The sequence below is a fragment of the Pelodiscus sinensis genome, chromosome 4 (assembly GCF_052426305.1).
Source record: "Pelodiscus sinensis isolate ZL-2025 chromosome 4, ASM5242630v1, whole genome shotgun sequence".
In the NCBI taxonomy this organism is placed as follows: domain Eukaryota; kingdom Metazoa; phylum Chordata; order Testudines; family Trionychidae; genus Pelodiscus; species Pelodiscus sinensis.
The window spans coordinates 75,217,778-75,239,519 of NC_143055.1; the positions used below are offsets into that span (position 1 = coordinate 75,217,778).

The 21,742-nt window shown below is 42.5% G+C and overlaps 1 protein-coding gene across 2 annotated transcripts in view; it reads left to right on the forward strand.

The window, feature by feature from the left end:
- FSTL5 (follistatin like 5) overlaps positions 1–21,742 on the forward strand; it is a 549,779-nt gene that overhangs the window by 471,962 nt on the left and 56,075 nt on the right. For both annotated transcript variants that reach the window (XM_006121877.5, XM_006121878.5), the window contains one exon: positions 11,686–11,835. In XM_006121877.5, the coding sequence (XP_006121939.4) occupies positions 11,686–11,835 (150 nt within the window). The remainder of the gene's footprint in view (positions 1–11,685; positions 11,836–21,742) is intronic.

The window sequence follows — 21,742 nt, forward strand, 5'->3', positions numbered from 1 at the left end:
CCGCAAGGGGCTCAGGATTTGGTTCGAAGGGCCATATACTGCTTTGAGAGCTTCGTAGAATCTCCTGTAGTCGCCAGTATCAGCGCAAAACTGAGTTATTACTGCAAGGTTTTGAATCTCTCAAAGCTTGCGCTGGAAAGTGCTGCATTCCAGGCGGAAGGCTGTTTTTTTTGTGCGGGCAGGATGGTTGGGCTAGATGGGCCTGGTGTGCTGACCTCTTCTTTGACAGCAGTTCTTGGACTTCTAAGTTGTTCTCATCGAACCAATCCCTGTTCTTCTTCGTGGAGAATCCGAGGATATCTTCAGATGTTTGCAGAACAACGGTTTTGATATGATCCCACAGCACTTCTGGAGCTGGAGGCGAGTCTGCTAAGCAGATCGGTTCCTCTAGCCTGGATCGTAGGCTCTCCTGGAAAACTGCCTTGAGCGCGGCAGACTGAAAGCTGCAGACTTTGAGCTTCTTCCTTGGGGCGCCACCTTTCCTTGGTTTGGGCTCAAAGTGGAAGCTGAGTTTGCAGCAGACAAGGCAATGGTCTGTGTGACACTCGGCACTGGGCATTACCGTGGTGTGAAAGACATCTTTTAGATCACGCTGGTGCACTAGGATGTAGTCTATGAGATGCCAGTGTTTTGACCGAGGGTGCATCCAGGTTGTCTTCAGACTGTCTTTCTGCTGGAAGATAGTGTTGGTAATGGAAAGCTGCTGTTCCATGCAGAGTTCAAGTAACAAGCATCCATTACCGTTGCAGCTGCCCACACCATGCCTTCCAAGTACACCTTTCCAGGTTTCTGAGTCTCTGCCCACTCTGGCGTTGAAGTCACCCAGGATGACAATCTTGTCATCAGCTGTAACATCCTGCAGAAGGCTGCGTAGGTTGGAATAAAACTTGTCTTTTTCAGCCTGGAGAGTTGGAGCATACACACTAAACAGTGTGGTGTGTTGCTGGTCACGAAGTGGTAGACGAATTGAGATGATGCGGTCAGAGTGGCCGGTTGGCAGGCTTGCAAGCTTTATAGCGATGGAGTCCCTGATCATGAAGCCGACACCTGAAAGACGTCTCTCTGTCACTGGTTTGCCTGACCAGTAGAGGGTGTAACCTGCGCCATGCTCTCTTAGACTGCCTTCTTCTGAAAAGCGGATTTCGCTGAGTGCGGCGATGTCAACATCCAGCCTAGTGAGTTCATGTGCAATTAAAGTGGATCGTCGCTCAGGTCGAGTGCTGTCGGCTGAGTCTAACATGGTTCTGATGTTCTAGCAGGCGAGTTTAAGTCCTTTCCCACCTTTCAAGGCGAGTGGGATGTGCCGTTGATTCTTTGATATATTTCGACTGCATATGGAGATGCCCGTTGACCGCGGGTAAGCCAACTGGGGGAAAAGGAGACGAGCTTTGTTTAGGCCACCTTTTCTAGGCCCCTCTCCGTGTGGAGCAAGCAGTGCTGTCCCTAAAAAAGGCTGCTTGGTTGCTCAGGGTGCTGCCGAATGATGATGTCGTCTCCAGGTCATCATCAGACGACCACTAGCACCTGAGCCGCCTGCATGCAGGATTGAGACTGCGGCTGCCAGTGTCATCTTACACCTGCTGAGTTCACCTCTTTCCCATCGCTACAGGACTTAGTGAGACTGGGGGAAGTTGACGTGGGTATTTCCTTCTTGCCTGCACAAAGGAGTTTTCAAGTGGAGTACAGTGTGCGCGGAACTGGCTCCACCCTTTAAACCCGGGGTTCAGCTGCCATGGCCTAGCAAGCTGGGACGGTGACAGCAAGGTCCTTGGGCCGTAGGTTTTACATCAGAGTTTCCTTCTCCTAGGCAGACGGCCTTCCAGGGCTGAAGAGATCCACCTTCCCTGCTATTTCAAACCATAGCTGGTAGGCCACAGCCACAATCCACAATAACGAAGTGGCGCGTCTTGGTCCCGAACACTTAGCTGTTGGGTCCTAATGAGACCCTTCCGCCCTGGCTGGTGACTCCATCGTGGGAGTTCATTCGCCCAGTGATGCAGTGTAAACATCACCCCCTCACGTCGTTTAGCCCGCCAGCTGAAGTGGTTTACCGGGGTGTGGCACTAGGAGCCAGATGTGAGAGATTTAGGAGATGGATGAGGACCAGTGCTTCTGTCCACTCAAAAATTGAGTGCAGCTAAAGAGAACAAAGGTACTACCTCTACCCAGAGCTCCCTACATCCTCTCTTGAGTACTTATAGCTAAATTAGTCTCCATCATATTTTACGTATATTTGGGATTATTTTTTCCTATGTGCATTACTTTATATTTATCAACATTAAATTTCATTTGCCATTTTGTTACCCAATCACTTAGTTTTGTCAAAAGCAGCGAGGAGTCTTGTGGCACCTTATAGACTAACAGATTTATTGGAGCATAAGCTTTCGTGGGCAGAGACCCACTATGTCAGATGCATCCAAGTTAGTGTATAACACAAAAAACTTAAAAAATAGTCTGGTAGTACTTTAAAGACTAACAAAACAAAAAAATGTGAATGAGGCCAAACAGCAAAAATTAAGATGTTTGTACACCAATGCAAGGAGCCTAGGTAACAAAAAGGAGGAACTAGAGCTATTGGTCCAGGAAGTGAAACCAGATATTATAGGAATAACAGAAACATGGTGGAATACTAGGCATGACTGGAGTACAGGTATTGAAGGGTATGTGCTGTTTAGGAAAGACAGAAATAAGGGTAAAGGTTGTGGAGTCGCATTGTTTATTAAAGATGAGGTAGATTGTAAAGAAATAAAAAGTGATGGAATGGAGAAGACAGTCTGTTTGGGCAAAAATCACATTGGGGAAGAAAACTATCAGATCCTCCCCGGGATAGTGCTTGGGGTGTGTTATAGACCACCAGGATCCAATTTGGATATGGATAGAGACCTCTTTAATGTTTTTAATGAAGTAAATACTCATGGAAACTGCGTAATCATGGGAGATTTCAACTTTCCAGATATAGACTGGAGAACAAGTGCTAGTAATAATAATAGGACTCAGATTTTCCTAGATGTGATAGCTGATGAATTCCTTCATCAAGTAGTTGCTGAACCAACAAGGGGGGATGCTATTTTAGATTTGGTTTTGGTGAGTAGCGAGGACCTCATAGATGAAATGGTTGTAGGAGACAACCTTGGCTCGAGTGATCATGAGCTAATTCAGTTCAAATTAAATGGAAGGATAAACAAAACTAAATCTGAGACTAGGGTTTTTGATTTCAAAAGGGCTAACTTTAGTAAATTAAGGAAATTAGTTAGGGAAGTTGATTGGACTAAAGAAATTATGGATCTTAAAGTGGAGGAGGCCTGGAATTATTTTAAGTTAAAGTTGCAGAAGCTGTCAGAAGCCTGTATCCCTAGAAAAGGGAAAAAATTTATAGGCAGGTGTGTTAGACCAAGTTGGAGAGGTGATTAAGAAAAAGCAGAAAGCATATAAGGAGTGGAAAATGGGAGGAATCAGTAAAGAAAGGTACCTTATTGATGTTAGAGCATGTAGGGACAAAGTGAGACAGGCTAAAAGTCAGGTAGAGTTGGACCTTGCAAAGGGAATTAAAACCAATAGTAAAAGGTTTTATAGCCATATAAATAGGAAAAAAAAACAAAAAAGAAGAAGTAGGACCGCTAATTACTAAGGATGGAGTGGAGGTTAAGGATAATCTAGGAATGGCCCAATATTTAAACAAATACTTTGCTTCAGTCTTTAATGAGGCTAATGAAGAGCTTAGGGTATGTCTACACTACCCTCCTAGTTCGAACTAGGAGGGTAATGTAGGCATACCGCACTTGCAAATGAAGCCCAGGATTTGAATTTCCCGGGCTTCATTTGCATAAGCGGGGCTACGCCATTTTTAAATCCCCGCTCGTTCGAACCCTGTGCCCTCATTCCACGAGGAGTAACGGTAGTTCAAACTAGGAAGCCTAGTTCGAACTACCTAGTTCGTGCCGCGTGTAGCCGCGCGGCACAGGGTTCGAACGAGCGGGGATTTAAAAATGGCGGAGCCCCGCTTATGCAAATGAAGCCCGGGAAATTCAAATCCCGGGCTTCATTTGCAAGTGCGGTATGCCTACATTACCCCGCTAGTTCTAACTAGCGGGGTAGTGTAGACATACCCTTAGGGATAATGGTAACTTAACAAATGGGACTAAAGATATGGAGGTAGATATTACCATATCCGAGGTAAAAGCCAAACTTGAACAGCATAATGGGAGTAAATTGGAGGCCCAGATAATCTTCATCCAAGAATATTGAAGGAACTGGCACATGAACTTGCAAGTCCATTAGCAAAAATTTTTAATAAATCTCTAAACTCAGGGGTTGTAACATTTGACTAGAGAATTGCTAATATAATTCCGATTTTTAAGAAAGGGAAAAATAGCGACCCGGGTAACTATAGGCCTGTTAGTTTGACATCTGTAGTATGTAAAATCCTGGAAAAAATTTTGAAGGAGAAAGTAGTTAGAGACATTGAGGCTAATGGCAATTGGAACAAATTACAACATGGTTTTACAAAAGGTAGATCATGCCAAACCAACCTGATCTCCTTTTCTGAGAAATTAACAGATTTTTTAGATGAAGGAAATGCAGTGGATCTAATCTACCTTGACTTTGGTAAGGCATTTGATACAGTACCACATCGGGAATTATTTGTTAAATTGGAAATGATAGGGATTAATATGAAAGTTGAGAGGTGGATAAGCAACTGGTTAAAGGGGAGACTACAGCGGGTCATATTGAAAGGTAAACTGTCGGGTTGGAGGAAGGTTACTAGCAGAGTTCCTCAGGGATCAGTTTTGGGGCCAATGTTATATAATCTTTTTATTGCTGATCTTGGCACCAAAAGTGGAAGTGTCCTAATATAATTTGCGGATGACACAAGTTGAGAGCTATTGCCAATTCAGAAAAGGATCGGGATATCATACAGGAAGATCTGGATGATCTTGTAAATTGGAGTGATAGCAATAGGATGAAATTTAATAGTGCGAAGTGTAAGGTTATGCATTTAGGGATTAATAACAAGAATTTTACTTATAAGCTGGGGACACATCAGTTGGAAGTAACGGAGGAGGAGAAGGACCTCGGAGTCCTGGTTGATTATAAAATGACTATGAGCCGCCATTGTGACATGGCCGTGAAAAAGGCTAATACGATCTTGGGATGTATTAGGCGAGGTATTTCCAGTAGGGATAAGGAGGTGTTAGTGCCATTGTACAAGGCATTGGTGAGACCCCATTTGGAATACTGTGTGCAGTTCTGGTCTCCCATGTTTAAGAAGGATGAATTCAAACTGGAACAGGTACAAAGAAGGGCCACTAGGATGATCCGAGGAATGGAAAACCTGTCTTATGAAAGGAGACTCAAGGAGCTTGGCTTGTTTACCTTAACTAAAAGAAGGCTGAGGGGGGACATGATTGTACTTTTTAAGTATATTAGAGGGATAAATACCAGGGAGGGAGAGGAATTATTTAAGCTTAATACAAATGTGGACACAAGAACAAATGGATATAACCTGGCTAGTAGGAAGTTTAGGCTTGAGATTAGACGAAGGTTTCTAACCATTAGAGGAGTGAGGTTCTGGAACGGCCTTCCAAGGGAAGTAGTGGGGGCAAAAGATCTATCTGGTTTCAAGATTAAACTAGATGGGTTTATGAAGGGGATGGTTTGATGAGATAACGTGATCTTGGTAACTAATTGTCCATTCATTATCAGTGGGAATAGGGCAATGGAGGGATGATAGGAGTTACTATAGAGAACTTTCTGGGTGTCTGGCTGATGAGTCTTGCCCACATGCTCAGGGTTTAGCTGATCGCCATATTTGGGGTCAGGAAGGAATTTTCCTCCAGGGTAGATTGGCAGAGGCCCTGGAGGTTTTTCGCCTTCCTCTGTAGCATGGGGTACAGATCACAGCTGGAGGATTCTCTGCATCTTGGGATCTTCAAAGTATTTGAAGGCTTCAATATCTGAGATATAGGTGAGAGGATTATTCTAGGAGGGGTGGGTGAGATTCTATGGCCTGCACTGTGCAGGGGGTCAGACTAGATGATCATAATGGTCCCTTCTGACCTTAAAGTCTCTGAGTCTATAAGTTCAGAAGGGATGTTGTTATGGTGCATCGGGAAGGCAAGTAGGCTTCAATGTTGCAACTCGTGATGCAAGTATGGGGAAGATATTTAGTGCAGGTTCTCCATAGGGGAGTGCTACAGTGATCAGATAAATGGCTTGGTAAATTTTAAAACGGATAGTATGGGACTCCTATGTTCATCAGGGAGCTGTCCCCCTTTCCTATATTCCACCTTAATCCTTATTTGATGAGGGGTATGGTAATGTTCCATCCATGGGTTGGCTGGAGAATCTGAATGGAAAAAGGAGAGGGTGAACCCTCCCCCCCCCCATAGATATTGAATGAACATGGCAGTACCTGCTCTGTACACTTTTAGTAATACAATTGAAGCAATTAAATTGTATCCAATATCTCCTATTCTACTTTCAGTATAATAGAATGGACAATGTATTGACAGTAGTGGCTTTGTATGAAAGTAAAATGTATTCACAAATATATTCTCTTTAGACTGTATTGTTGACCATGCCTTTCACAAACTTTATTTGCAATATTCCCAAGGATTTATTTTCCTTTGTCCCTTGATTTCATTTAGAATGAGTCGTTTTCTTATTAAGGAAGTGTGGTGAAAAGAATTGAAATAAATTAAGTTTTTCCATTGCCATTTTATCAGATGTTTGCTTGTCTTGTACAAAACTAAATTAGAAAAAGGTAAATTGCTTGCCTCTTAATTAAAAAAGAGAAAATAATGCACTTGTACCTATATTTTAAGGGAAAATTATTTTATCCAATTACTTAATTACTAGAGAAATTAATAGGGAATCTTAATTGTAGAGAGCATAGTTTAAAAGAGAACTCCAGCTCAGCCTCCTCAGATAATTTTTTACCTATTCAGAAAGCAAGATTTTAGTTCCATTTATCAAAAAAATATTTCTTGGACCTCTAGAAGTGTCACATAACGTGTGTTTGTATAAATGGGGAAGCAAGTGAGGAAATAATTCATATGGGAAAATAAAACCATATTTTAGATAAGAGAGTTCTATACAGGCAGTCCCCGGGTTACGTACAAGATAGGGACTGTAGGTTTGTTCTTAAGTTGAATCTGTATGTAAGTCGGAACTGGCGTCCAGATTCAGCCGCTGCTGAAACTGATCAGTTTCAACAGTGGCTGAATCTGGACGCCAGTTCTGACTTACATACAGATTCAACTTAAGAACCCCAGGCATCCCCAAGTCAGCTGCTGCTGAAACTGATCAGCGGCTGATTCCAGGAAGCCCGGGGCAGGGGCTTCCTGTAGTCAGCCACTGGTCATTTTCAGCAGCTGCTGACTAGGGGACACATGGGGCAGAGCAGCTGGAGTGCTGCTGGGTTGGTCCAGTGGCACCCAGAGCGGCGCTACGGGACCAACCGGCAGCGCCCCAGCTGCTGTACCACAGGCGTCCGGAGCAAAGTCGCGGAGCACGGGGGCAGCGGGACAGCCCAGACGCGCCGTGGCTATCCTGCTGCCCTCGGGCTCCGTGGCTTTGCTCTGCTTTGCTCCCCGTCCCCCTGGTCTGCTGACCAGGGGGACGGAGCAAAGCCGCGGAGCACGGGGGCAGCGGGACAGCCCAGACGCGCCGTGGCTATCCTGCTGCCCTCGGGCTCCGCGGCTTTGCTCTGCTCTGCTCCCCGTCCCCCAGGTCTGCAGACCAGGGGGAGGGGGAGCAGAGTAGAGCAGAGCGGCGGAACGCGCGGCCAGCTGACAGCCCAGACGCATCTGGGCTGTCAGCTGGCCGTGTGCTCCACTCTGCTTTCCCCCCCCCCCCATGGTTTGCAGACCAGGGGGAGGGGGAGCAGAGCGGAGCAGAGCAGAGCGGCAGAACGCGCGGCCAGCTGACAGCCCAGACGCATCTGGGCTGTCAGCTGGCCGCGTGCTCCGCTCTGCTCCCCCCCCCCCTGCAGATCAGGGGGAGGGGGAGCAGAGCGGAGCACAGCAGAGCGGCGGAACGCGCGGCCAGCTGACAGCCCAGACGCGTCTGGGCTGTCAGCTGGCGGCGCGTTCCGCCGCCGCTTTGCTTCCTCTCCCTGGTCTGCTCGAGACCAGGGAGAGGAAGTGCCCCGTTCGTAACTGCGGATCCGACGTAAGTCGGATCCGCGTAACTCGGGGACTGCCTGTACTATTGATTTGAAATTTTCTATATATCTTTATGAAAGATGTTTTAGGCATTACAAGGGCCAGCTTATGTATTGTGGAATTCTAACAAAAACATCATAAAGCCACTATTGGGACTCTATAATGGCATTTGCATTAGAAGTATAATTATAAACTTTAATTTGACCACCTTTTAATGTATAATCTGAAGCTTGCAGATTAGGAAAGAAATAACTGAATATTCCCTATGTTCAGGTCAGTTTCACATATTGCTAATTAAAAAAAAAAAGAAAATTTGAAATTTGTCTGATGGGTCTCATAGTTTTTTACTTCATTTTCCCATGGACATACATTCTTAAATTTCTCAATGTACTCACACATTGGATACTCTATGAAGTTATAGAGGAAAAAAAATCAAACCATTTGGGAACCAATATTCAAATCATATAACTGAGATTACCAGTATGTAGATTGAGGTAGGCAATAATTTTTGACTGAGGGACACTTCAGAAATTTTTGAAGTGGCACCAGGACTGCTTTTCTGACTCTGTTCCCTAGCTTGCTTCATTCCATGCGATTCCTGTCCCCCCCCCCCACCCTCCTGCCACCTCTTCCTACCAGCTCCTCCCTGATTTGTTCCATTCAGTCTCCAAACCCCCTTCTCTTTCATAAAAACTTCACAAGACAGCCCTAACCAACCCTATTCCATCAATTTACAGAACCTTTTGCTAGCAAACACAAGTTTTTATGTGGAACACAAGGAACAATGAGAATTCTTTTAAGGTCCCGTTTCAGAAAATCTGTTATGTTTTAGATAGCACTTAAGCATTTGCCAACTAGAGAGACTAACTTGGGAAGCTGTGATATCAGTGGATTCACTTAAGCATATTCCTAAGAGATTTCTTGAATCAGGGCCTACATTGTTAATTTAGTATTATTTTCCAATATGTCCATATGAATATATTTTAAATTAAAAAATCCTTTGCATTTTGTGAAAATTGTAAAAATAATATAGTAATAATATGGTAATAAAATAAATAGGTATCAAATTGGGATGAGAAACTTTGTATGCCATAGTACTGAGAGAGGCTTTTGACTGTGGTGGATATTTGATAAGACACAAGCTGAAAATGCCAAATGGCAGCCAAAAAGCTAAGATCGTTCTAGACTTAATGTACAGAAATACACGAGGAAGATTATGGTCACTCTATACTTTCAATACTTCTGAGACCTTGGCTGTAATACCACATACAGCTGTAGGATTTTCAGTGCCAAAAACATGCTGAAAACTTGGAGGCTACGTCTACACTGGCCCCTTCTCCGGAAGAGGCATGCTAATTTAGAACTTTGGAATAGGGAAATCCGCGGGGGATTTAAATAAACATGGCTGACTCTTTTTTCCCGGCTTGGGGAAAAGCCGGAAAAAAGCGTCTAGACTGGCACGATCCTCCAGAATAAAGGGCAAGTAGGAATAAGAGATCCTCCGGAAAAGGGCTTTATTCCGGAGGATCGCGCCAGTCTAGACGCTTTTTTCCGGCTTTTCCCCAAGCCAGAAAAAAAGTGTCGGCCATGTTTATTTAAATCCCGCAGGGGATTTCCCGATTCCAAAGTTCTAAATTAGCATGCCTCTTCCGGAGAAGGGGCCAGTGTAGACGTAGCCGGAGTGATTTTGTAGAAGAGCATGCTTGATTTAGATGGAAATGTGAAGGAAAGAAGAAAGCTGTTTAGGGTGATTCAAAAGGTTATATGTTTGGTTAATTACATAAAATTGGGAAGATGAAAATTAGGCTGAGGATCAGAAATAATTTCCCTGTTGAGAAACCTGGATCCTATAAGAGGACTTCAGAGGTGTAAGAGGCCATCAGCACTGAACCTTCTGAAGGATTGAACCCAGGTGATCTACAGGATAGCATTTCAGAGGACATGATAAAAACCCCAACACTTGGAAATCTGGCAATCATATACCATATTACATTTTGCTTGCTCAAACTAGAAGCCTTCTATGTATGCTCTCTTCGCAACAAAGAGCTTTCATAAATAGTATTTTAATAATTATGTAAGATTTTCCCTCATATATGTTCCTGCTACAATGATGACAGGTAGCATGTTCCTTGAACTAGTGCAATTTTATAGCCTGCACCAAGTGAATCTTATTCTACCTTCATGTTCCTCTAAAGAACATGCTTTTATGTACCGTCTCATGGTACTGAATGCAGGCACTTTGCCTTATCAACATGATTTCCTAGGATCCTACTCCAATTCAGATTTAAAAACTGTGGGCTGCGTCTATGCTGGCATGATTTTGTGCAAATACTTTTAACGGAAAATTTTTTTCCATTAAAAGTATTTGCACAAGAGAGCGTCTACACTGGCACGGATGCTTTTGCGCAAAAGCATCCATGCCAGTGTAGACGCTCCCTTGAGCAAGAAAGCTCCGATGGTCATTTTAACCATCAGGCTTCTTGCGCAAGATATTGTTGTTACCTGGCTACACTGGCCTCTTGCGCAAGAGGACTTATCCCTGAGCGGGAGCATTAGAATATTTGCACAAGAAGCACTGATTTCATACAGTAGAACATCAGTGTTCTTGCACAAATACTCGTGGCCAGTGTAGACAGGCGTCAAGATTTTGCACAAAAGCGTCTGCCATAGAGTAATCATTGGTTGTTAGTTTCTATACAAGTAGGTCTGCCTCTTGAAATTTGCAATTCATTAATTTTTCACTTTGACCTGTTAAGGTCTAGTCTGTGTCGACCAGAGGGACAATTATTTAAAATGTTGATGCTATAGAAAAGTTAGCTTTAAAACATATCTCATATCATGATAAACATATTATTTAGTACCAGTTCTACTGGCATGGCATCATATTGTTTTTTCCCTTTATTCTTTTCAAAAGAGTCCTATGTTTGGAAACAATTTTTTTGTTTAAGAGATCATTGATTCTTATTGCTCATTTTCCTCTTGAAATAATCCTCTTCTGACACATGATAATAATTTCTACAGCAACTAGTTATCATATATACAACAGAGAACTGTAGATTAAAAATGAATAAGCAGCACATGAATGCTAAGCAAACAAAAATGTAACTTTGCTGAAACTGTCCATGATAGTATAAAGATGGGAAATGTAATAAATAACTTGATATTTACCAGACATTCCTAAACAGAATATTTTTCATTTTTTTTTCCTGATGCTTTAAATTCAGTGGAAACTTTTGCCATCAACTTTAAGGTTTCAGTATTTCATGCATGAGATTTTGAAAAAAAAATCTGACTTAAACATGTTTGTCCACATTGATTTTAACACTAAGATGATAAATTCCTGGAATAGTCTAAACCCTAACCTTTTTTCTGTCCCATTGATGAAATGGAATACCCCTTATATTTGATCTAGGAAGAAACATGGTTATAAAAAAAGTAATTGTAACTAATTCTTTGCATTGCTTGAGTTTATTGTTTTGATTTTTAATTTTCTTTCCTGTTGGTTCCTCTTGCATTATAGGATGAAGTTTGTCCCAAAGCTGAAAGAGATACTCTTCAGAGGTGTGTGTGGGCATCTGCTGTCAATATCAAAGACAAGTTCATTTACGTAACCCAGCCTACTTTGGATAGAGTGCTAATTGTTGATGTACAATCCCAAAAAGTTGTGCAGGTACTTATTTCTAATTTTAAAATTAATGACAATCTAGTTGCAACATTTTTAGCTCTGCATCTCTACATGAATTAAACCTGACAATTACATCTTGTATCCGAAAACAATTTAACATATTATCACAATTCACACCAAACATTATTTACTTCAAAAGAAATTAATGAACGCTTTTGCTCTTTAAGCCACCTTTCTGTTCTTTCAGTCTGGGCTGCTATGGAGATAGGGAAGCCTCAAACATGGCTTTAAGAACCCTGACAGGCTTCTTAAGTTATGGCAACCTGTCTTCTCCATTTGGATCTGGAGCCCCTTGGGCTGTTTTATGATGCCAGAGAAATGTTCTAAAAGAGGTGAGAATCCCTCCCAATTGCTCAATGGTGTACAGTTTTGATTTGTTAACGAGGTGGCGTAAAATCTAGCTATAGGCTCACTTGTGGTGACATTACTCATGTGCACTGTCATACTGATGTCAATAACTCAATAGTACTTACTCGTGAATCCTCCCATTTAAGTCAATCAAGAGAAGGATTCATTTCAGTAAGGACTAAAGGACTCAAAACTGAGCAATGTGGACCTAATCTTGCCCCCATTTGAACTCAGTGGAAACTTTGTCATTAATGCTAATGGCATAAGGATCCGTCCCTTCATTACCAGCTACATGGGATGCTCAAATATAAAAATATGCTTGGAGAATAACAGAATAAGCTTTAAAATGTTTAAAGTATATTGCCAAAATATGAGGAGGGCACTTAAGTTATAAACTCTCATGTGTTTACAGTTTATAACAATACAGGTAAAATTTTCAAAAGGCACAATTGTAATAGAACTCTTTTTACTGTTCAGTCTGTCTAATACCCCATAAAGGTATTATACTCAATGTTTCATTTTTAATACTGATGCTATACAGTGGAATATTGTACATACAATTTTTAGTCTTTCTGACTGTTGGCATCTGACCAAGAAAACTAGCTTTGCTTTTTTTTCCCAGCTGCAACACAGGTCAACTAATTACAGGCATTCCATTTGGAACTGTCAACTGTCTTTTTGCCAGCAAAGAAGTTTTCTAATTATAGTCCATTTCAGAACATGTAGAACAATCTTATAACTTTTAAAAAAGTAGAGCTCTACACTTTCTAAAATAAATTTAACTCTATTGCAAGCAACTATGAAGCCATTTCATGAATAAGCCTAATATCTTGTTAACAATTGTACTGTCATACTCAGAAAAAAAAGAGAACTATTTCAATGTGAGCATTTCTAACATGATACTCCATGTTCTCATTCAAATTGCCATCACACAAGTCTACGAGATTTTTTTGTGACATATAATGCTTATGAATAACAAATGCTTTTTAGCAATATATACATTTGATTTTAAAACATTTTCGGATTCTAACACAAATATTCAAATACATCTCAAGTTTGTAATTTGAGATATAACTCATTCCAAATGCTTGTTTTTAAGATTGTTCAAGTCTGCCGGGGGCCATGCTGACTCACGGCAAGCCCCTAGTCCGGAGCCTCAATGGCCGGATGGCCACTAATTAGCAGTTCTAGTGGCCTGCCCTGGTTTGGGGTCAGGCAAAAGATCAACAGTGGTCCTAAGGGCTACCTCACAGTTCAGGAGCCCAGACCCTGAGTCAGGGCAAAACAATAAATAAACACTTGTACAGTAGTCTTAGGGGCTTCACAACAGTTTGTGAGCCCAGGTCCAGGGTCAAGGCAAGGGAGTAAGTACATAGGTAAACAGTAGGGTGGTTCCTCAGCACAGGCCTGTTCGCAGACTGAGCCAGGGGTCAGTACTCATCGCTGGCAGAGAGCTGACAAGCACAGGGGTTTTTGCCCACAGGGGAAACGTATCACCGAGGGGAGGGAGTGGCAGGGGGCACGCATGCCCTCCCTACTGCACTGTATCCCAGCCCAAGGCTCTAACAGTGGAAGTGCTATAGCCACTGGACCAGCAGGGCTCCAGGCCATAATGTGCTGTCCAGGTCGATGGGTCAGCGGGGGTCCGAGCCACAGCACGCTGCCCACCCAACCTCCATTTGTTCAGCTGCCCCAAGGCCAGCTGTCCCCAGGCCACTTCCCTGCTCCCCCTGGGGGCCTAGCTGGACTGGTTGCCAGTCCTTGTCTGCTAAGAACGGGGGTTCTGGCAGGGTGTCCGTCGGCTCGGGGTCTGAGGTAAGCAAGGGTCCAGGTGGTCCAGCCCACTCGTCTGGGACTTGCACAAGTCCTGAGAATTCAGGTAGATGGGTGGGCCTGTGTGGTGGCCTCCGCAGGGGTGGCCCAGGATCCAGGAGTGATCTAGTCCTGGCCTCAGGGCCTGGTAGCAGCCTGGGAGATCCTACCCAGTCACCCACTGGAGCGCAGTGCGGCAGAGCCTTCCGACACTGCGGCTGGGGAAGAGCCTCTGCCTTGCTCAGCATCTGGGCTCTGATTGAGCTGGGAACTTCCTTTCTTATACCCCTAGCTCTCACTTCTTCTTTCCTGTGGGCAGGGCTGGGTGATTCTGGCACCGCCCACCAAGGGGTTTCTGTGGGAGCTTCTTCCTCTGAGTCAGCGGGGGCCATGCTGACTCACTACAAAGATTTACTTTTTGTGATCATAACACTGAATGGAATACATCATTATATTATTCTAAATTTAAAACAAGAGCAAAGGTCTTCTGAAGCCAACTCTTTGTTTCCCTGCAAAAGTCCCCTGTGCTGTGTAAAGAAATGGATCCTGGATGTGGAACAGAGCTATGCTAGTCTGCACCAGGAACTAAGCTATTCCCTTAATCTGAGAAGTGCAAATTATCAGAAACCTTAGTTTCTGCATAAGAAAAATTTGAATATCAAGGACAATTCCAACTGTAAAACTAAAGTCTATTTGTATCAAGCAAAACATTGAATGATACTACTGCTGGACACCAGCTTGTGAAACTATGGAAGTGACACTGTTATGTCTGTTGGTCCCAGAATACAAGGAAACATATATTAGTGGGAAAATATTTCATTTTTACCAAGTAAACTTGAAAATACTGAATTCAGACACACACAAATATAAGATAGTGTTATAAGAAGTCAGATAGTACGACTAGAATAACCGTTGGACTAGAGAAATGAATGGAAAAATAGTCACTCTTCTCTACTAAAGTGGCTGAGTACGGTTTCTTCTGAATTCAACTGGCAATCAGTGATAGTACAAAAATACCTTGGGACTTACCTCATATGACTAGTTGCTATTAATTCTTAAATTTAATAGCTTAATGACAACCTAAAATGTCTGTGAGTGTTTCAAGTAGAGAAGAGGGGAAAAGCCCATAAAGCTTCTGCACATAGCACAAGAAATACTTTGCTCAGCATCACTGGTATTATTGTGGAAACAGCCCTGTGTGTCCTATCTTTTAATAAGACATCTACTTTCACCCCTCCACCACTACCTTTTTTTCCTCCACACACCAATATTTTTTTTTCTTTCCCTTTAAGTTAGGTCTGTAAATGTATACTATAAAATGTAAAAAAGGGAGTTTAACTTCTTACTCATGTAAGTTGTTTGAAAAAATATGTATTTCTGTAATGAATACAGTTTTCTAGTACAGGAAACTGAAAAAATGTCAAGGTGTCTTGGAAAATACAATAGCTCTTTGTTAAACTGCTTCCGCTTCCTTAGAATCATAGAATACTAGGACTGGAAGGGACCTCGAGAGGTCATTGAGTCCAGTCCCCTGCTCTCATGGCAGGACCAAATAATGTCTAGACCATCTCTGATAGACATTTATCTAACCTACTCTTAAATATCTCCACAGATGGAGATTCCACAACCTCCCTGGGCAATTTATTCCAGTGTTTGACTACCCTGACAGTTAGGAACTTTTTCCTAATGTCCAACCTAAACCTCCCTTGCTGCAGTTTAAGCCCATTGCTTCTTGTTCTATCCCCAGAGGCCAAGATGAACAAGTTTTCTCCCTCCTCCTTATGATACCCTTTTAGATACCTGAAAACTGCTATCATGTCCCCCCTCAATCTTCTCTTTTCTAAACTAAACAAACCCAATTCTTTCAGCCTTCCTTCATAGGTTATGTTCACTAGATCTTTAATCATTCTTGTTGCTCTTTTCTGGACCCTCTCCAATTTCTCCACATCTTTCTTGAAATGTGGTGCCCAGAACTGAACACAATACTCCAACTGAGGCCTAACCAGTGCAGAGTATAGCAGAAGAATGACTTCTCGTGTCTTGCTCAAAACACACCTGTAAATGTATCCCAGAATCATGTTAGCTTTTTTTGCCATAGAATCACACTGCTAACTCATATTCAGCTTGTAGTCCACTATAACCCCTACATCCCTTTCTGCCATACTCCTTCCTAGGCAGTCGCTTCCCATTCTGTAGGTGTGAAACTGATTGTTCCTTCCTAAGTGGAGCACTTTGCATTTATCTTTATTAAACTTCATCCTGTTTATGTCAGACCATTTCTCCAATTTGTCTAGATCATTTTGAATTATGACCCTATGCTCCAGAGCAGTTGAAACCCCTCCCGGCTTGGTTTCGTCTGCAAACTTAATAAGCATACTTTCTATGCCAATATCTAAATCGTTGATGAAGATATTGAAGAGAGCCATTCCCAAAACAGACCCCTGTGGAATCCCACTTGTTATGCCTTTCCAACAGGATTATGAACCGTTAATAACTACTTTCTGAGTACGGTTATCCAGCCAGTTACGTACCCACCTTATAGTAGCCTCATACAAGTTGTATTTGCCTAGTTTATTGGTAAGAATATCATGTGAGATTGTATCAAACACCTTACTAAAGTCTAGGTATACCGCATCCACCGCTTCTCCCTTATCCACAAGACTAGTTATCCTATCAAAGAAAGCTATCAGATTGGTTTGACATGATATGTTCTTTACTAATCCATGCTGGCTGTTCCATATCACCTTGCCACCTTCCAAGTGTTTGCAGATGATTTCCTTAATTACTTGCTCCATTATCTTTCCTGTCACAGAAGTTAAACTAAGTGCTCTCTAGTTTCCTGGTTTGTTTTTATTTCCCTTTTTATAGATGGGCACTATATTTGCCCTTTTCCAGTCTTCTGGAATCTCTCCTGTCTTCCGTGATTTTCCAAAGATGATAGCTAAAGGCTCAGATACCTCCTCTACCAGCTCCTTGAGTATTCTAGGATGCATTTCATCAGGCCCTGATGACTTGCAGACATCTTAATTTTCTAAGTGATTTGTTACTTGTTCTTTTTTAATTTTATCTTCTAAACCTACCCTCTTCCCACTAGCATTCACTATGTTAGGCATTCCTTCAGCCTTCTTGGTGAAGACCGAAACAAAGAAGTCATTAAGCATCTCTGCCGTTTCCAAGTTTCCTGTTACTGTTTCTCCTTCCTCACTGACCAGTGGGCCTACCCTGTCCTTGGTCTTCCTCTTGCTTCTAATGTATTTATAAAAAGTCTTCTTGTTTCCCTTTATTCCCGTAGCTAGTTTGAGTTCATTTTGTGCCTTTGCCTTTCTAATCTTGCCCCTGCATTCCTGTGTTGTTTGCCTATATTCATCCTTTGTAATTTGTCCTACTTTCCATTTTTTATAGGACTCCTCTTTTATTTTTAGATCATGCAAGATCTCATGGTTAAGCCAACACGGTCTTTTGCCATATTTCCTATCTTTCCGACACAGTGGAATAGCTTCCTTTTGGGCCCTTAACAATGTCCCTTTGAAAAACTTCCAACTCTCCTCAGTTGTTTTTCCCCTCAGTCTTGAGTCCCATGGGACCTTACCTATCAGCTCTCTGAGCTTACCAAAATCCTCCTTCCTGAAATCCATTGTCTCTATTTTGCTTTTCTCCCTTCTACCCTTCCTTAGAATTGTGAACTCTATGATTTCATGATCACTTTCACCTAGGCTGCCTTCCACTTTCAAATTCTCAAGCAGTTCCTCCTTATTTGTTAGGATCAAATCTAGAACAGCTTCCTCCCTGGTAGCTTTTTCAACCTTCTGAAATAAAAAGTTGTCTCCAATGCAGTCCAAGAATTTAGTCTGTGCCCCGCTGTGTTATTTTCCCAACATATATTTGGATAGTTGAAGTCCCTTACCACCACCAAATCTTGGGCTTTAGATGTTCTTGTTACTTGTTTAAAAAAAAGCCTCATCCACTTCTTCCACCTGGGTAGGTGGCCTGTAGTAGACTCCTAGCATGACATCACCCTTGTTTTTAACCCCTTTTAGCCTAACCCAGAGACTCTCAACACTTCTATTTCTTATGTCCATCTCTACCTCATTACAAGGGCATGTCTACACTTGCCCCTACTTCGTAGTAGGGAGGCAAATGAAGCATACCGAAGTTGCAAATCAAGCCCGGAATTTAAATATCTTACGCTTGAGTTGCATGTTCCCGGCCAGTCGCCATTTTAGAAATTCACTGGCCCGGAGTAACTGCCCATGTCTACACGCTGCAGTGAAACTGTGTACTGTGTACTGTGTACTGTGTCCAGTTCTGGGCGCCAAGAAAGATGTGGAGAAATTGGAAAGGGTACACAGAAGAACGACAAGAATGATTAAAGGTTTAGAGAACATGACCTAAGAAGCCAGGCTTCACGAACTGGGCATGTTTAGTTTGGAAAAAAGAAGATTAAGGGGGGACATGATAGCGGTTTTCAAATATCTAAAAGGGTGTCACAAGGAGGAAGGAGAAAATTTGTTCCTCTTGGTTTCTGAGGACAGGACAAGGAGTAATGGGCTTAAAGTGCAGCAGGGGAGGTTTAGATTGGACATTAGGAAAAAAATTCCTAACTGTCAGGGAATAAATTGCCAAGGGAGGTGGTGGAATCTCCCTCTCTGGAGATATTTAAGAACAGGTTAGATAGACATCTGTCAGGGATGGTGTAGACGGAGCTTGGTCCTGCCTTGAGGGCGGGGGGCCGGACTCGATGACCTCTCGAGGTCCCTTCCAGTCCTATTATTCTATGATTCTATGATTCTATGAAACGGGAGTCTGATTTAAAGCCCTAACTCAAATTAGCTGGTAAACTTCATTGCAGGAGGAGTAACGGTAGTTCGAATTAGGAACTTTAGTTTGAACTACCTAGCCCATGCCACATGTAGCCATGGGCAAGTAGTTCGAACTACCGGGCATTTAAAAATGGCGGTGCCCGGGAACATGCAAATGAGGCCCGGGATATTTAAATCCTAGGCTTCATTTGCAAATTCAAATGACTACATTAGCCACCCTAGTTTAGACTAGGGTGGCAGCGAAGACATACCCTAAGGCAACACTTCCTCTCTTTTTTTCCCTGTCTATCCTTCCTGAGCAATCTGTACCCTTCCATACAAACATTCCAATCGTGTGTATTATCCCACCAAGTTTCTGTGATGCCAACAATGTCATAATTGTACTTATGTATTAGCACTTCCAGTTCTTCCTGCTTATTACCCATAGTTCTCTCATTTGTATATAGGCATCTAAGATACTGATTTGACCTTGCCTCCCAGCTTTGCCCTGACCCTCCTTTCTCTCTGCCATTATAGCCCACACTCCCTCCCATTTCCGACCCATCTCCCAGGTCTCCGTGTTCTCCACTTACTCATGGGCTTTGCTCACCTGTCCCCGTCAAACCTAGTTTAAAGCTCTCCTCGCTAGGTTAGCCAGTCTGTGTCCAGACTGAGTTTTGAGACCTGCTAAAAGATGTTCTGGTCATGATCAAAAGTGAGGACAACAGAGAGAGGCCTGAATTCAATCATGAAAAAAAAATCTACCAAGTTTCTAAAGTGAGGAAAAGCTAAGTCACTAAACTCAATTTTTCATATTTTGTACAGATTTTTATGTTGCAGAATTCTGGATTTTCCAATCTAAATATTATCTCTTATTTTCTTCATTTATTGTCCTTTGAATATGTGAGAGCTTGGTTCTAGGATGGTGTATTTTTAGGGATATACACATAAATAATCAAGGTCCTTAACTCAAATAAGTTTCGTTTTTCTTTATTGCTCTGGGGTGGGACTAGGGTTGAGGAGTTCAGTATGCAGGATGTCCCAGAGAGATATGAGAACCTGAGACCTCTCTCACTACGGCACCTGGGGCTAGGTGAGAAGCACCTGTTTGAGATGACTGATCCTATATTGAAAGTTCTGAATTACAAATGTTTGCTGCAAACAAGCCCATGTTTAACTTTTAACAGGAATGAGCCCCTTGACTTTAGTTGAACTATTCACATGCATAACATTAAATATCTCTAACATAAGGACCTTAAATTCCTTTTGCAATTGCCTTTGGTGTTTGAGCTGTGTCTGGCACTATGGGCCCTCAGTCATGATTGGGAACTTAGAGCATTACCAGGAGGGAAAAAATGGAATCGTTCACATATAACCATTTTTGTCATTCAGACTTCCTTTGAAGTAGCTAACTGGAAATTCCAGGCAAATTAAACAGTACAGCACTTTAGCTATTGTTTCAGATAGTAACTTAACTCAACAGAACTATAAATGTTTTGTAAAGTGTGAATGATGTTTTACAGGGGTTATCTTGCTGCTTTAAAAAGAGAGCTGGTAAACAACAGGCTTTGTTTAGTATGTTCAGAAGGAAAACCAAGGTTCTGCTTAGATATAGCAGAGGCTTGTTCTGACACCTCAGGAGTACAGTTAAGTATCATCTGCAGTCTCATCCAGCCATTAGTGCATTATCTTGAGGATCGACATCATTAGTTTAAATTAGGTTCACTTAATTAGCCAGCTGGTACTCTCCTTGACAAACTGATAAACAAGCTGTGCTTTACAGTTCTATAATGGCAAAATGAAAAAAACCCCACAGAGTGCCACATGTGATTTTTTTCTACTGTAATGACCAAAACAGAAAAATTATCTCCACAGTTGTTTTACCTCACTCATAAAATGATGTGTCACTTAATCACATGTTCTGTTGTCCCCCTCCCTGCCACTTATAAAACCCTTCAGATATATTTTTTCATCTGCGTGATTTTTGTTAACAAGCCATTTCCAAGGAAGGAAAGAAGGACATTGCAAATGCCTACAGGAATTAGTTGGTCTGAAGAGAAGTCATATTATTTATATCCTGAATTATGATTGTGACATTGAACTGTGTGACCTACTAAGACTTGATCACAAGGTTTCAAAATGCAGGAAATGTTATTGGAACCACAATTATGGTCTCACACTGGTATAACTGTGTTGATTCCAACAGAATTACTCCAGATGGGTTGATGTGAGACCAGGTTAAAAAAAAAAGCAGTGGTATGGGACACGGGCAATTGAGACGAGGTTTTATGAATTCTACTATGACCTGATTCTGGTATTTAGTCCCCGGAAGTGGCCTAAAATGGACCTAAGATCTTCTGTGAATCTTGCCTTTGGTGGATTATTGCACTTACTGAGAGGAAAAAAATCTATCTCTATTCTCAGTTTCTCTAGTTTTGTAATCTCTCTCTTTCTGTATAAAAACAATTTCCTGTGGGATGACAGAATGATGTCATCATATCAGCATCAACAGGCAGGGAATGGGTAGGCGAGAATGAGAGAGTTCCCCCAGTGATGCAGCAATGCCAGGTGAGGAGGTGGCAGCAAGTTGGGCCCCTAGCTCAGATTGGGATGGCCTGTTACAGTGAGTGCTGGCTGGAGTGCATGGTACCCCACTGCTGCAGGAGCTGAGATGAACTCGGAGCACTGCAGAGAGTAGGGGAAAGTCTACCTGGCCACAGCCCATGCTGTCAGTGGGTGCAGCATGGAGAAGACCTGGATACGGGGCAGTGGCCATACCACAAAGGGCTCTTTGTGTGTCACCTGCCTCCCTCGCAGGTGAAACAGAAGTGGAGGGAGCCCCATGGGCAGCATGTTTCCGAGACTCCCCTCACGCTGTCGCTTCCCTTTCCCTTTCCCCAATTGGGGAAACAGCAGCACAGGGAGGTGGTTCA